This window comes from Lutra lutra, chromosome 15 (genome assembly GCF_902655055.1).
Source record: "Lutra lutra chromosome 15, mLutLut1.2, whole genome shotgun sequence".
In the NCBI taxonomy this organism is placed as follows: Eukaryota; Metazoa; Chordata; class Mammalia; order Carnivora; family Mustelidae; genus Lutra; species Lutra lutra.
The window spans coordinates 31,867,327-31,881,432 of record NC_062292.1 but is presented as its reverse complement, the minus strand read 5'-3'; the positions used below and the strand labels follow the sequence as shown (position 1 = coordinate 31,881,432).

The 14,106-nt window shown below is 43.0% G+C and overlaps 1 protein-coding gene across 1 annotated transcript; it reads left to right on the top strand.

Annotated features, from left to right (window-relative positions):
* Positions 1 to 3,944: 3,944 nt before the first annotated feature.
* LOC125085568 (cilia- and flagella-associated protein 251-like) lies at positions 3,945 to 12,557 on the top strand. The gene is made up of 4 exons (XM_047704050.1): positions 3,945 to 4,082; positions 4,346 to 4,426; positions 10,594 to 10,671; positions 12,311 to 12,557. The coding sequence occupies exons 1-4, from the start codon at positions 3,945 to 3,947 to the stop codon at positions 12,401 to 12,403; spliced, it is 390 nt and encodes a 129-aa protein (XP_047560006.1). The 3' UTR covers positions 12,404 to 12,557.
* The last annotated feature ends 1,549 nt before the right edge of the window (positions 12,558 to 14,106 follow it).

Below are 14,106 nucleotides of genomic sequence, written 5' to 3'. Positions count from 1 at the left end.
TTTTTTTTTTAATTTGACAGAGAGATCACAAGCAGGCAGAGAGGCAGGCAGAGAGAGAGGAGGAAGCAGGCTCCCCGAGAGAGCAGAGAGCCTGATGCGGGGCTCGATCCCAGGACTCCGAGATCATGATCTGAGCCGAAGGCAGCGGCTTAACCCACTGAGCCACCCAGGCGCCCCAAAAATATATCTTTTTTAATTTAAAGATTTTATCTGCTGGAGGCAGAGGCTTTAACCCGCTAAGCCACCCAGGTGCCCCAAATTATGATTTTTAAATGTCTAATTTGGTGGCATTAATTAAATTCACAATGTTGTGTGACCATCGGCACTATTTCTGGAACATTTTCATCACCCCAAACAGAAACTCTGTGACAGTGAGCTTCCTATTCTCCTTCCTTTTTGCCCCTCATCAACTTTCTGTCTCTATAGGTTTGCCTGTCATCATTTTATGTCTGTGAATCATATGTAGCTTTTTATGTCTGGTTTTTCTATCAGAATAACGTTTTCAGAGTTCTCCCGTGCTGTGGCATCAGTCAGTGCTTCCTTTGTTTTCAAGATTCTATCACATGGATATACTGACTCTGCTTATCTACTCATCTGTTGATTTTTAATAATCTTTTAATTGAAAGCTAAGGTCTCCTTTGGCCACCATCTCCAATCTTCGCCCTCTTCCTGGAGGTAGTTAATTTGGTGTGTTTCCTTCCAGAACATTTGCTGTTTTCCTAAGTACAGATACATGGACATCAGCGTGTAGCATCGTATGGTTGTTTTCCACAGCATTTTGTGTGACCTTTTCCCAAAGGCAAAATCTGTTTGTGTTACTCCCCTGCTGAACACCCTTCAGAGGCTCCCTCTTGCCGACCCAGCCTGAGATAGAGGGAAAAACGCATCTTGCATCCTAGTCATGGGAACTCGTCCCCCAAAAAGTGGAATTCCCCTTCCGTGTGCCTGGCTGTCATCTGTGGCTGTCACATGCTTCCAGCTGCAAGTAGTGGGATATCCAACTTACACATGAGGGAAAGTTGTTCTATCCCGTGTCAGAGTCCACAGGCAGGAAGGGTGGGTGCCTCACGTGTATCTCCTCTCTGAAACTGTTGTTGATATCTCCCCTTCCCCAGGTGCGGCTGGCCCCCTAAAAAGGCTTTATTCTTTGCTTTTTTCTTTTCATTTTTCTAAGATTTTATTTATTTATTTGACAAAGTAGAGAGCACAAGTAGGCAGAGAGGCAGGCAGAGAGAAAGGGGGAAGCAGACTCCCAGCTGAGCAGGGATCCTGATGTGGGGCTCGATCCCAGGACACTGGGATCATGACCCAAGCTGAAGGCTTAACTGACTGAGCCACCCAGGCGCCCCTCTTTGATTTTCTCTTGCTTATAAAGCTGTCTCCCCGACTAGACTAGGGGTGACTCTGGCAGTGATTTTTTTTTCTTTTTAATTGCAAAGTAAAGTGCATCTTTGGTTAACAATTCAGTATGTCAATGTGAGTTTTATGATATAGTAACTGATGAATTTGGGACCCAGAAAAGATTAGTTGGTTTTAGAATTAATATTCACTTTATTAAAGTTATAAACTAAGAACCATAGCTTTCCCTTAAGTTTTTTATTCAACTTATAAACCTTACTCCTTTTATAAATCTAGCAGATTTTTATAATTGCCTTTAAGGGGGTTTTGATTAATGTTTGGCCCAACTCACAAATTTGATTATTAATTCCTTTTAAACATTTTTAAACTGCACTTAGAAATTGAATGTATTTGGTTTTATCTCTAAGTTCTTTGGTCGTCTGATTAAAAAATAAACCCTTCACCCATACTTAGAGAATTATTGTAAATCTAATTAATTAGACATAACTATGGCAAATCTTAAGTTCTCATAAGTATTCTAATAGTGTTTATAAACCAGTGTGCTTTGAATGTAAAATCACAAGTCTGAATCAATGACAGGCTTTAAATTAGAGTCACAAATTTAATCCATCAGAGGCTCTGATATGTTAAATTCTTTTAAACACCACCCATTCCTACACAAAATAAACAGATTCTCTTCCACCATTATGTTTACAGAACAGGTCCAGCTGACATCACTGGCTCTCTGTTTAATTCTGGAAAGCCACAGGGATAAGATGCTTTTCCCCACTAAGGACATCACGTTGTCATTCACAGCAATGTTAGGACTGCCTTCTCTCAGGAGGATGAAGTCTTCTCCGGTGACAGAGAATGAGCCAGGTCCTCAGCTGGGGCACAGATTTGGTCCCAACCAGTTGGGGCACCGGAGTGACCTACGAGGCCTGCTGATATTTCCTGGAACAAGGGCTCTGTAATGAAAAACAATGTGGAACCACCAGCCCGTGGTCCTGGATTAGGACATCCTACCACCGGCCTTCACTCCCCTGACCCCCGTGCTGCTGCCCACTCACATCACCACAGCCTTGCTTCTGTTGTGTTTCTCTGGCTCGCTTAGATATTAAAGTATCTCATTTAATTCTGCATGTGACAAGGTTTTTCCTGCTTCTTAGGGTTCTACAGTCTTGCCAGTGACCCGGTATAGTAGTGAATGAGGGAAGAAAAAATGAGTCCTTCCTTACCCAAACATATCTCCAGAGTCACCCTTGTTTAGTTTAGAATCTGTTCCTCTAGACTCTTCTGTGCACAGAAATATGTGTGCTCTCTCTCCCTCATGCAGGATGAAGCTAACTACACTGTTTGGCAATTTGCTTTTTTCACAAAATTTTGGTCACCTTCCACATCGGCCTCATTCTTTTTTTTTTTTTAATGATTTTATTAATTATTTTGCAGAGAGAGAGAGAGAGAGCATAAGTAGGCAGAGGGACAGGCAGAGGGAGAGGTAGAAGCATGCTCTGCACCCAGCAGGGAGCCTGATACAGGACTTGATCCCAGAACCTGAGCTGGAGGCAGCCCCTTAACCAACTGAGCCACCCAGGCACCCCTGCCTCAATCTTTTTGCAAGTAGCCTAGTTTTTCATTATATGGTTATGTCATAATTTTTTTTTAACAGTCCCCACATCCGTGGATATTTCTGTTTCGAGATTTTTTTGCCATTAAAGCAGTGCCATGATGAACATGATTTTATATTTATCTCTGTTTAATTTCACTATTATTTTTCTGGGAAAAAAAACTGTAGAAGAGGAATTGTTCAGTCCTAAGGTGTGTGCATTTAAAATTTTGACAGATGCAGCTAAGTTGCTGTCTAGAAAGCCTGTGCTTATTTTCATTCCCACTTAGGTGGGAGGGCGCTCATTTTCCGGAGAGCTGGGGTATTGTCCTAGGCATCTTCTTTTCCTTATTTGCATCCTTCATGCCTGGCCCAGAATCAGCGCTCAATAGTGGGTGACAGTCAACTTCAAGAAGAGAACAAACAGCACGTTTGCATAATGCTGAGTTAGTTTTATTATATTTTAAAATGAGGTAAAATTCGCATGAGGTAAAATTCGCCATCATGAAGCCTGCAATTCAGTGGCCTTGAGCGTGTTTACAATGTTGTGCCATCGCTGCTTGTATCTAGTTCCAACTGCTGTTTTAAAGTCATCTCTATGCCCAACATGGGGCGGGAACTCACAAACCTGAGGTCAGGAGTCACATGCTCCTCCAGCTGAGCCCCCTGGGTGGCCCTAGTTCCAAAACCCCAAAGAGAAAACCTAAAGCCATCAGTAATCCCTCCCATTCCCCCTGACAGCCCCTGACATGCCAGTCCGTCCCTGTGGATTTTCTAATTCTGGACACTTCATATCAATGAGCTCGAACAACGTGTGGGCTTTGTGTCAGGTTTCTCTACTTCACCTGATGTTTTGGGGGGTCCACCCCTGATACAGCAGGGGCCTGCACTTCCTTCCTTTGTATGGGTGCACTGCAGTCTGTTGTATGGATGGACCACATTTGTTTCCTCCATAGCTTTTGAAGCGAGTCCCTCTGGGGAGCAAGGTAGACCTCCACAAATGGGTGTTACTGGTCCTGTTTTGCAGCATTCCTGTGCACACAATATTGACAGCTGCCCAGAAGGCAATGGCATCGGGACCATAGCCATCACCTGGGATGCCAAATATCTGGCAACCATCTCCGATGCTGAAATCCAGGTATGGGGCATGTGGAAGCGGCCTCAGTGGGCTGGCCGGCCTGTCAAGTGGGTCCTGGTGAGCAGCTCTGCTCGGGCCACGTAGTGATGTGATGCTCTCAGGGAAGGACTGGACCCCATGGTCCCTCGTTGGGGGTTCTCTTCCTGGGGTTTAGCTCATGGTGCCATGTTCCCGAGCCAAAGTTACATAGCTACCACGAGAGGTGTGTTTGTCAACAGCCTTCAGGAACCTTCTCATTCTCCTCTATCTGCTGTCACTCACAGGACGTTTGCATCTGGAGGTGGACCTTAGCCGTGGAAATGCCAACATGTACCCTCAACCTCCTCAAAGAGTATGGTGTTCAGGTGAGCTCAGTTTGAGTGTGCAAAGCTAGTTTACAGTCACACCGAGCCCAGGTCCAAACCTACTTTTGGTTTTGCTGGCGTTCAGTTATGGTACACTAGCGCTTGTAAAAACAAAAACAAAAACAAACAAACAACAACAACAACAACAAAACACGGCCATATCCTTGATCTCATTTTACTCTTCTTGATAGTGAGCAATATTTTTTCGAGCATGTATTATGTGCCAGGTTCTGCTACGTTTGTTACAGCAAGTATCTCCCGCAGTCCATGCAAATGTGCTGGGAAGGAGTTCTTTAGTAACACAATGGACAGCTACTGTTAAGTACTAGGTAATTTCTCTGAAGTCATGGGCCAGCGGCCTTTCCTGTTCTAGACATGCTCTTAATTGCTCCTGAGACCCAGAAATTATTAGTCTCAGTTTGCCTGAAGTGACTTGCCAAGGACACCCACCAAGTCTACTCTTCCATTCTATGTCGTCTTACTCATCCTTGCACCCTTCGCTCACCATACGGCTGCTCAATCCCTACAATATGCCAGACAGTGCAAAGTGCTCACCTCGGTGCAGGACCCTGAACCCAGTCAGAGGGCCTGGGTGACTGGGCTCAGCCGGGCACATGTCATGCTGCAGCTTCATGTCCATGTCTCTCCTTCTGGACCCCATCATCCCTCTAGGTCTCTGCAAAAAATTTCCTCACAGCTTTTATAAGCTGAGCTGATACAGTAGCCACTGGCCATAGTGAGTTTTTCTGCTGCTTCAAGAAACCACTCTGGGACTTTTTAGAGCTTGTGTTGAATCTGTGGACTGCTTGGGGCAGTTGTCCTCTTAACAATCCATGAGCACAGTAGCACCTGTGTGGCTCAGTGGGTAAAAGCCTCTGAGCTTCGGGGCGCCTGGGTGGCTCAGTGGGTTAAAGCCTCTGCCTTCGGCTCAGGTCATGATCCCAGGGTCCTGGGATTGAGCCCTGCATCGGGCTTTCTGCACAGTGGGGAGCCTGGTTCCTCCTCTCTCTCTCTGCCTGCCTCTCTGCCTACCTGTGATCTCTGTTGGAATAAATGGATAGAATCTTAAAAAAAAAAAAAAGCCTCTGAGCTTCTGCTCAGGCCGTGATCCTAGGGTCCTGGGATCGAGCCCTGCATCAGGCTCTCTGCTCAGCCTGCCTCTCTTCCTACTTGTGATCTCTGTCAAATAAATAAATAAAATCTTTAAAAGCAAGCAAACAAACAAAAAAACAAAAGAATCCATGGGCACAGGCTGTCTTTCCATTCTCTTACATCTTCTTGAGTTTCCTTCAGCAGTGTCCTTTGCAGCAAACAAACCCTCCACCGAAGGTTTATTCCTAGGGTTTTTATGCTATCATAAGTGGATTGGTGTTCTTCATTCCCTCCGTGGGTTTTCATTGCTAGTCTACAGAAACACAACTGCTATGTGTAGGATTTTGTGTCATGAAACTTTGCTGAATACATGTGGCTACTTGGACTTAAGTCAGTTAGAGTTAGATAAAACTAGAGATTCAGGGGCGCCTGGGTGGCTCAGTGGGTTAATCCACTGCCTTTGGCTCCGGTCATGATTCCAGGGTCCTGGGATCGGGCCCCGCATGGGGCTCTCTGCTCAGCAGGGAGCCTACTTCTCCACTCTCTCTGCCTGCCTCTCTGTCCACTATGTGATCTCTGTCTGTCAATTAAATAAATAAAATCTTTAAAACAAAGCAAAAACAAACAAACAAACAAAACTACAGATTCATTTCCGTGGCGTCACTACATTTCAAGTACTCCCCAGTCACCTGTGACCAGTGGCTGCCAGGTTAGACAGAACAGATGAACCAACATCTCGGTCCCGAGGAATGTGCTGTGGACAGCGCTGCAAGGCCCCAAGTCTGGATGGCTTCTGCCATCTTCTGCCTGCTCTGCATTCCTGCCCGCCCAGCAGGACTGAGCCCTTCGATTTGGGCTTGAGTCACAAAGGGTGAGCGAGCTCTCAGCACAGCCCAGCTTTCTAGTAGGCTGGCTATTTCGTTTCTAGAGTGAACTGTCTCACACCTTCTCTTCATCCCTCCCCATCCCTTCCTCTTCCTCTTGGCTGATGACCTCTCTCATTTTGTGTTGAGAGAATGGGGGCCATCGGATACAAACGCTGGCCTGTTCTCACTCCCAGCCTACAACCTGCTTCATCCTCACCACCGTCTCTTGCCCCTCTGCGTGTAGGAGCGGCCAGTGCCCGAGATGCCACTCCTCTCGGGCACCCGAGGCGCCACTCCTCTCGGGCACCCGAGGCCCTCTCCTGCAACAATCTGCTCTCCCTCCGCTAGGTGGCTATACCCTGGGCAGACACACATGCGTTCATTTCCCCTGTCTCTGGGGGACACCACTCATGGCACGTCTCCTTCCAGCTCTGGCTCTCTGTGCCTCCTCACAGTTACATATCTCTGAGGTGCCGTCTGTGCCTGCTTTCTGACTTCATCATGTCTCATTTATTCTTTTGTGCCCAAAATATTTTATCTCTTTATATTTTCATTGCTAAAGGAGGCATACATCCAAAATGTGTACATTTTAAAGCATGAAACAAAAGGCACCTGTGTGTTTACTGCCCGATCAAGAAAGAACATCACCCAAACCCTAGAAATCCCTTTGTCCTCCTTCCACAATCCCATCTCCAAGTTAACTAGGGTTAACTAGTTAACTAGTGTCCCAGATTTTGTGTTACACATTCCCATGCTTTCCTGTATACTTTTGTCTAGCAAGTATCTCTCAGTACTTTCCTTTTTTTGTTGTTGTTGTTTTTTTCTGAGTGAGAGAGAGAGAATGTGAGCAGGGAGGGGCAGGTGGAGAGGGAGAGAGAGACTCTCAAACAGACTCCATGCCGAGTGCAGAGCCTGATGTGGAGCTCGAACCCAGGACTCTGAGATTCTGACCTGAGTCAAAATCAAGAGTCGGATGCTTAACCAACTGATACACCCTGGTCCCCGCCACCACTTTTTTAAAGTAGGCTCCACAGCCAGAATGGGGCTGGAACTCAGGACCCTGAGATCAGGAGCTGTGGGCTCTACTGGCTGAGCCAGCCAGGCTCCCCTCCCTCAGCACTATTCTATTTTGTTTTCCTGTTTTGTTTGGTGCATATCGGGAATCATAATTGCTTCATTTTGTCTGCCTTCTTTCTGAGATTCATCCATTTTGATTACTGAGCTATGATTCACTATTTTCATGCTGATCTAGTCTCTTCTACTCTGAGTATAATATAGCTTATTTATCTATCCTACTGATGATGAACATTTTGGTTCTTCTGATCTGTCTTCCACCTACCCACAGCTCTACCAAGTCTGTGCTTATCACAGTCACTGGCATTTCCAAGTGAAGTGAGCACTATTACATCGGCATGAGCACCGTTCCCAGTGGGTGCTGAAGACACCTTCTCTGGGCTCACAACCTTCCCTGGGCTCCTCTGTGGTTTTGTCCTCTTTGATTGCACACTTTCTAAATGCTGGCCATCCTCAGGGTTGAGTTGTGGAAGCTCCTCTTATGGCGACACCTTCTTCCTGGGTGTTCTCATCCATTCCCGTGACTTTTAAGTCCTGTGCACTCCCAAGATGCACCCGAAATCCTTCCTCCCATCTCCATTTCCACGGCCACCACAGCTCCCTGCATAACTACAACATCCTTCCAGCTGAGCTGTGTACACTCTTGTCCCAGTCCTTCCTGCCTTCCTGCAGCAGCCAGAGCAACAGTTCTTAAGTGAGCTGGACAGATCCTATCACTCTCTTACTTAAAGTCTTTGAGTGGCTTCCCTTGGTGATGGGGATAACACTAAGCTTCCCTTCCATCCATCTTCCAGCATCTACCCTCCTGTTAATTAATGTCTGTCCATTTGTATTCCCTGGCATTTTACACAAATGGACTCTTTTTGTGGAGGGAGCTGAATTCTTTTATTCAATTTAATTTTTTTTATTTGATTTAATTTTTGAGATCCATCTATGTATGCAAAAATAGTTTATTCCTCTTTATTCCTCTTTATGTGTCCTTTAAAATGTGAATGCTGAGTAGTCATTGAATGGATATGTCACAATTTGCTGACTCACCTGTTAAAAGACATTTGCTCTGTTTCCTGTTTGTGGCTGTTGAAAGCGAAGGTGCATGAACTTTCATGCACAAGTCTTTGTAGGATATATGCTTTCATTTCTCTTGGTAATTATCTTTGTTTCTGAAGGCTATTTGCCCTAACTATAGGGCTGTAGGGTGGTAGTTATTTCCAATTGTTGAAGATATTATTGTCTTCAGACTTAACACCATTTCCATTGAGAAGTCAACTATCAATCTTATTGTTCCCTCTTCTGAAAGTTATGTATGTCTTCCCCCTCCTGCCCCATTCTGGCTGCCTTTAAGGTTTTCTGCTAATTGTTAGCAGTTTTTAAGGATGTGTCTCTATGTATATGGATATGTTGTTGATTTTTTTAAAAATCCAAAATTGGTGCCTTGCTGGCTCAGTCAGTGGAGTATGTGACTCTTGATCTTGGCTTGTGAGTTCAAGCCCCATGTTGGGCAAAGAGATTACTCACAAAAAAAGGAAAAATAAATACAAATGAAAATCTAAAAAAAAAAAATAAAAACAAAAAACATATCTTCTGGAGTTCTTTGAACTTGGAATATCATATCTTTCTTCAGTTTTGCAAAATTCTCTCCCACTACTTCTTTTAACATCACTTTTATCACCTTTTTTTCTTTCCTCTCCTTTTGGTACTCCAGTTATACAGACATTAGACCCGTCTTGTGCTCTATGTCTCTTATTGTCTATATTATCTGGTCGTTTGCGTCTTTATCCTTCAGTGTGGACATTTTCTCCTACAATTTATCTTCCCATTGTACTGACTAATTATTTCTTTGGCTATATTTTAATTTCTGTTAAATTATCTTTTGAAGTTTTTTAAATCAGTTTTTTTTTTTTTTCAGATCTGGAATTTCCACTTGATTCTTTTTAAAAATAGAGTTACTGCTGAGATTGCCCATCTTGCCCTCTACTCTCTGGCACATCGTGACCACAGTTATTGTCAAGTCTGCATGTGTCGATGTTATCCCTGCATCTCCTGGGGTCTCTTGCTGATGATTGCTTCCCTCTCGATTGTCAGTCGTTTGGAAATGTCTCTTTCATATGCCTGGTTGTGTTTCATCGGATACCCAGGGTCATGCTTTAAGAAGTCTAGGAATAATTTGAGGCTCAGGACGGTACCTTCCTTCAAGGAAGACTCACTTTTTCTTCTTGCTGTGGTCTGGCAAAGTTAACGAGATTAACTGATTAATCGCATCGCAAATTGCAGTGATTTGAGGCTGATTTCAAGCCTTTTTGAGGACTTGTCCAAGCATTTGCTTCCTACAGTTCTGCCCACCCCCAGCCACCCTCCCTGGCCACCACCACCCCGCCCCTGCTGAAGCCGTTGTGCTGTCCTGAAATTACTTCTCAAACATTGGCACTGTTCCTTCACATTCCTGGAGCAGGCAAGGGGTAGGTGATGATGTGGAGGTGGCAGGAAGGGAACTTAAGTCATGTTTCTAGAAGCTGTCTCCCAGGGCTGCCCCCAGCATCCCTTCACCTCAGGCCGCAGCCACCCCCTCCCACACACATACCCCCACAGGACATGTGCCTCAGACTCCCCAGGGAGCTCCATGGTGGTATGGCTGTTGTTCAGCTTCTGCACTTTGTGGTTTCCTCACTTGCATAGTTACCACAGGGTTGATTTATGGGAAGGGAGCCAGGCAGTCCATGCTATTCACCGTGTTGGCAGGAATCAGAAACTCTTTCCAGTATTTGGCATTCACTCCAAGTTATCTTGTGGCCTTGTCAAATTTAGAAATGTGTATGTAGCAGTTTTTGTCCAAAAGGACACAGAGTAAAGGTTATCAGTGAATATTGTGCTACTTTTGCTTGTTTCAATTTACAGGTGGTGAATTATAATAAATAAGACTAAATAAGAAAGGGGACACATTTGAGACCATTAATTTTAACGTTCAGGGTTTCAATTCTATTCCTATTGCTTGCAAAATGTTGTTGTCTTTTCTGTTTTATATTCCTACTCAGCTATTTAATATAATATAAATATTATTTATTTTTTAACGTTTAGCTTAGCCATAGAGAAACAGAAAATTTGTCATAATGTAATATATTTCCATACTTTGTATTTCAGAACTATCTTACTATTAATCCAACAAATAATAAAGAATTGGTGAGCAACAGTAAAACACAGGCAATATATTATTTGTGGGTAAGTAGAAATATTTTGACTTGTCTTAAATGTAGGGACAAGTATATGTTCATTCCCCGAGTAGAGATGTTTTGGTAATGTAACCATACAGTATCTTCTTAGGAAGCAATAAATATGTGTTAAAATGTTTTGATTTAATTATAGCATTTACTTTAGTCTCATTGAAAACTAGTGTATTAAATCAGAAGCAGATAATTTAAATTTCATTTAATTTTTTAAAGTAATGAGGCAAATATTTATTTGGATGTATTTAACATGTTTAAAAAATACAGGGTTTTTCAAGACCTTGGTTTTTACCCCCTTTTAGAAAGGAATTAGCAAAGAGATCAGCAATGTATATACTGACACAGGGCAGAATCATGAGATTAAAAAACATCAAAGTTAAACATAAAATTACCACATGACCCAGCAATTCCTAAATCCAAAAGAATTTAAAACAGGCATTCAGACAAATACAAACATACAAACGTTCATAGCAGCAGTATGATTGTCAGTAACCAAAAGGTAGAAGCCAACCACATGTCCCTCAGCTAATGAATGCATAAACAAAATGTGGTCCATCCATACAATGGACTATGATTCGGCCATACAAAGGAATGAGGCACTGACACCCACTACGACATGGATGAACCTCGTATACATCATGGTAAAGGGAAGAAGCCACACACAACAAACCTTGTGCTGTATGAGTCCATCGATGTGAAATGTCTGGAAGAGGAGAATCCATTGAGACAAAGTACGGAATGGTGGACTGGGGGAGGGGCATGCATGATAACTTAATGGAGGGGGTCTTCCTTTTGGGGTGATGAAAATGTCCTGAACTAGGCAGAGGGGATGGTGTCCAGCATTGTTGGTGTACTAAGTGTCCCTGAATTGTACACTTTAAAATGACTAATGGTTGGAATGCCTGGATGGCTCAGTCAGTGGAGCACATGGCTCTTGATCTTGGAGTTGTTTGGTGTAGAGATTACTTCAAAATGAAATCATTATTTATTTATTTATTAAGATTTTATGTATGTATTTGACAGAGATCACAAGTAGTCACAAGAGGCGGAGGGGGAAGCAGGCTCCTTGCTGAGCAGGGAGCCCGATGTGGGGCTCGAACCCAGGACCCTGGGATCATGACCTGAGCTGAAGGCAGAGGCTTAACCCACTGAGCCACCCAAGCACCCCTCAAAATAAAATCTTTATAATTAATTGAATTTAAATTTTAAAAATATTTAACGCATAAAATCTTTAAAAAATAATAAAATGATTAATGGTTAATTTTATGTTATGTGAACTTTACCTCAATTGAAAATGCAAAACAAAAACAAAAACACTGATTCAATCACCAATTTTCAGTGCTAGTTGTTACTTCTGGTACTTATTGTAGCTTTAATGCCTTAGAAATGTAGCATTCAGATTTTCATTTACTACCATTTAAAGTCACAATCATTTGTGGCATTTTATAAAAACATATTTGCTTTTCTTTCCGAATGCTTTCAGATGTTCCTTGAAGCAGGTTCTCTTATCTGAAGAGGTTGCAAAGCTCTGACCCTGTTTAGATGCATTGCTCTTGACTTTGTGGTTATAGTAGTTCTTTCTTTTAAAAACCAGGTCTTTTTGTAGGAGTGACTATTTTTTCTGTACCCCTCAGTATGAAGAGGGAGATATACTTGCTCACAGGGCCCCACATTTAACAGAAAAAGTGAGTAATGCTTCCTGCATTTTTATATGTCAGATGTTGTAGAGAGTAAATATGTGTAAGCTTAATCACTTCGGGCTACTCTTTGTTTGTCTTGATAGTACACCATGGGCAAATTATTTGACATTTTTACTTGGGTCCTTTACTGTATTGAATTGTCAGCTGAAAATAATGGAACTATTGTTCAAAATAAAATATTATGGAAAAGAAATTTGACTACCCTGAGAAAATACCCCCCCAAAAGTGATGCCTGTACTAATATATGTGTGCATATGACAAAGAATGAAAAGTTATTTCGGAGTGATATAATAAAGAGTTGAACGTGAGTGGCTCATTTTTAGGCTACCCAGTTTTCAGAATAATAAAACATGATGTTAGGTATTTAGACGTTTCAGAGCCAGTACAAAGGTGGTGCGTCAGGTGCGTCAGGCAAGTTATCTTGCCTGCCTGCTCACCTGGAGCCATTGTCGCATCTGAGGTGGACTTCGGGTCCCGTCTCCTGCCAAAATTTCTGCATTTGACACCCATGTAAGCTGCCCTCAGTGAGCACCTGATGGTGTTTCTTCTGCTTTCTTTCTTCACTCTTGGTAGGATATAGAAATTTATTTTTAAGAGGGCATGCAAAAATTTTTTTTGAGATGGATGAATACAAAGATGATCTGTCCAAATCTCTTTTTCATAAATCAAAGTTATCAAACAATAAAGTCAATTATCAATATGTGTGGCAGTTAAGTTTCACAAAGTCTCTGCAGAATTCAGCGAGTACAAAATCATTGCTCCTAGGAGAAGTATAGGATTAGGTTCCTGCCAGCCTCGGGCCAGAACAGTTTCACCAACAGATAGATACATGACCTTGTCTTATGTGTGTTTTCACTTGAAGACACTGAATTTAATACATAATGTTGATGCATTGGCGCTGACTCACAGCCAGCAGCTCTGAAATGCATGCCTGAATGACGTTTATCTAACTCAGGTATATTCTTTGGAAGGTACATCACTAGACTGCCTTTCAGTACCATGTTTGCATTAGTTTAAATACTGCCCTCACCAACAGAAAGCACCTCAAAAACGTGACCCACGTGGCACTAAGCAGACCCTGGAAAGACACGTGTTTACAGTTTGAAAGCTGGAATAAGAAGGCAGAGCATGTCCTCACCGGACTCAGCTAGGAACGTGTGCACAGGGAGAGTCAGGTTTTTGCCACTCCGCATTTGCACATGTCTGTGAACCATCATGAAAGGGCCACAAGGGTTGATTTGGGGGTTATAAATTTTAGTGAGTAGGTGAGTTTGCAAATACAGAGCCCACAGGCCATGACAATGCCTTGTATGGAAGCAGAGAAGCTCTTAGGAAGAACTTGATGGCCTCCCTTGACCAGTTATTGTTTTTCTGACCCTCCTGTGTTCAGGGCAGAAGAGGTGAGCCCTAGGGTCTTCTCTGTGTAGTTAGAGAAGGGGGCAGGAAACTTGCTGTATCACGCGACAAATGAAGGCATTTCTTTGATTGATTCATTCTCTGTACATTCATTGTGGGGCTCCACTCACCACTCTGGGTTCTTTCTACAATTTGTCTCCAAGACATTGCCTAAGAAAGATGGCTCTCATGCTTTATTTTATGTAGCACAGATTTCATGAGGTGTCAGGGGCATGCCTGTGCACAGTACTTAATTTTTACTGATGGGAAGATAGTTTGTGGGAAAAGTTTATAGTTATAAGACTGGGATAATTATTCTGTGATATCTAACAACT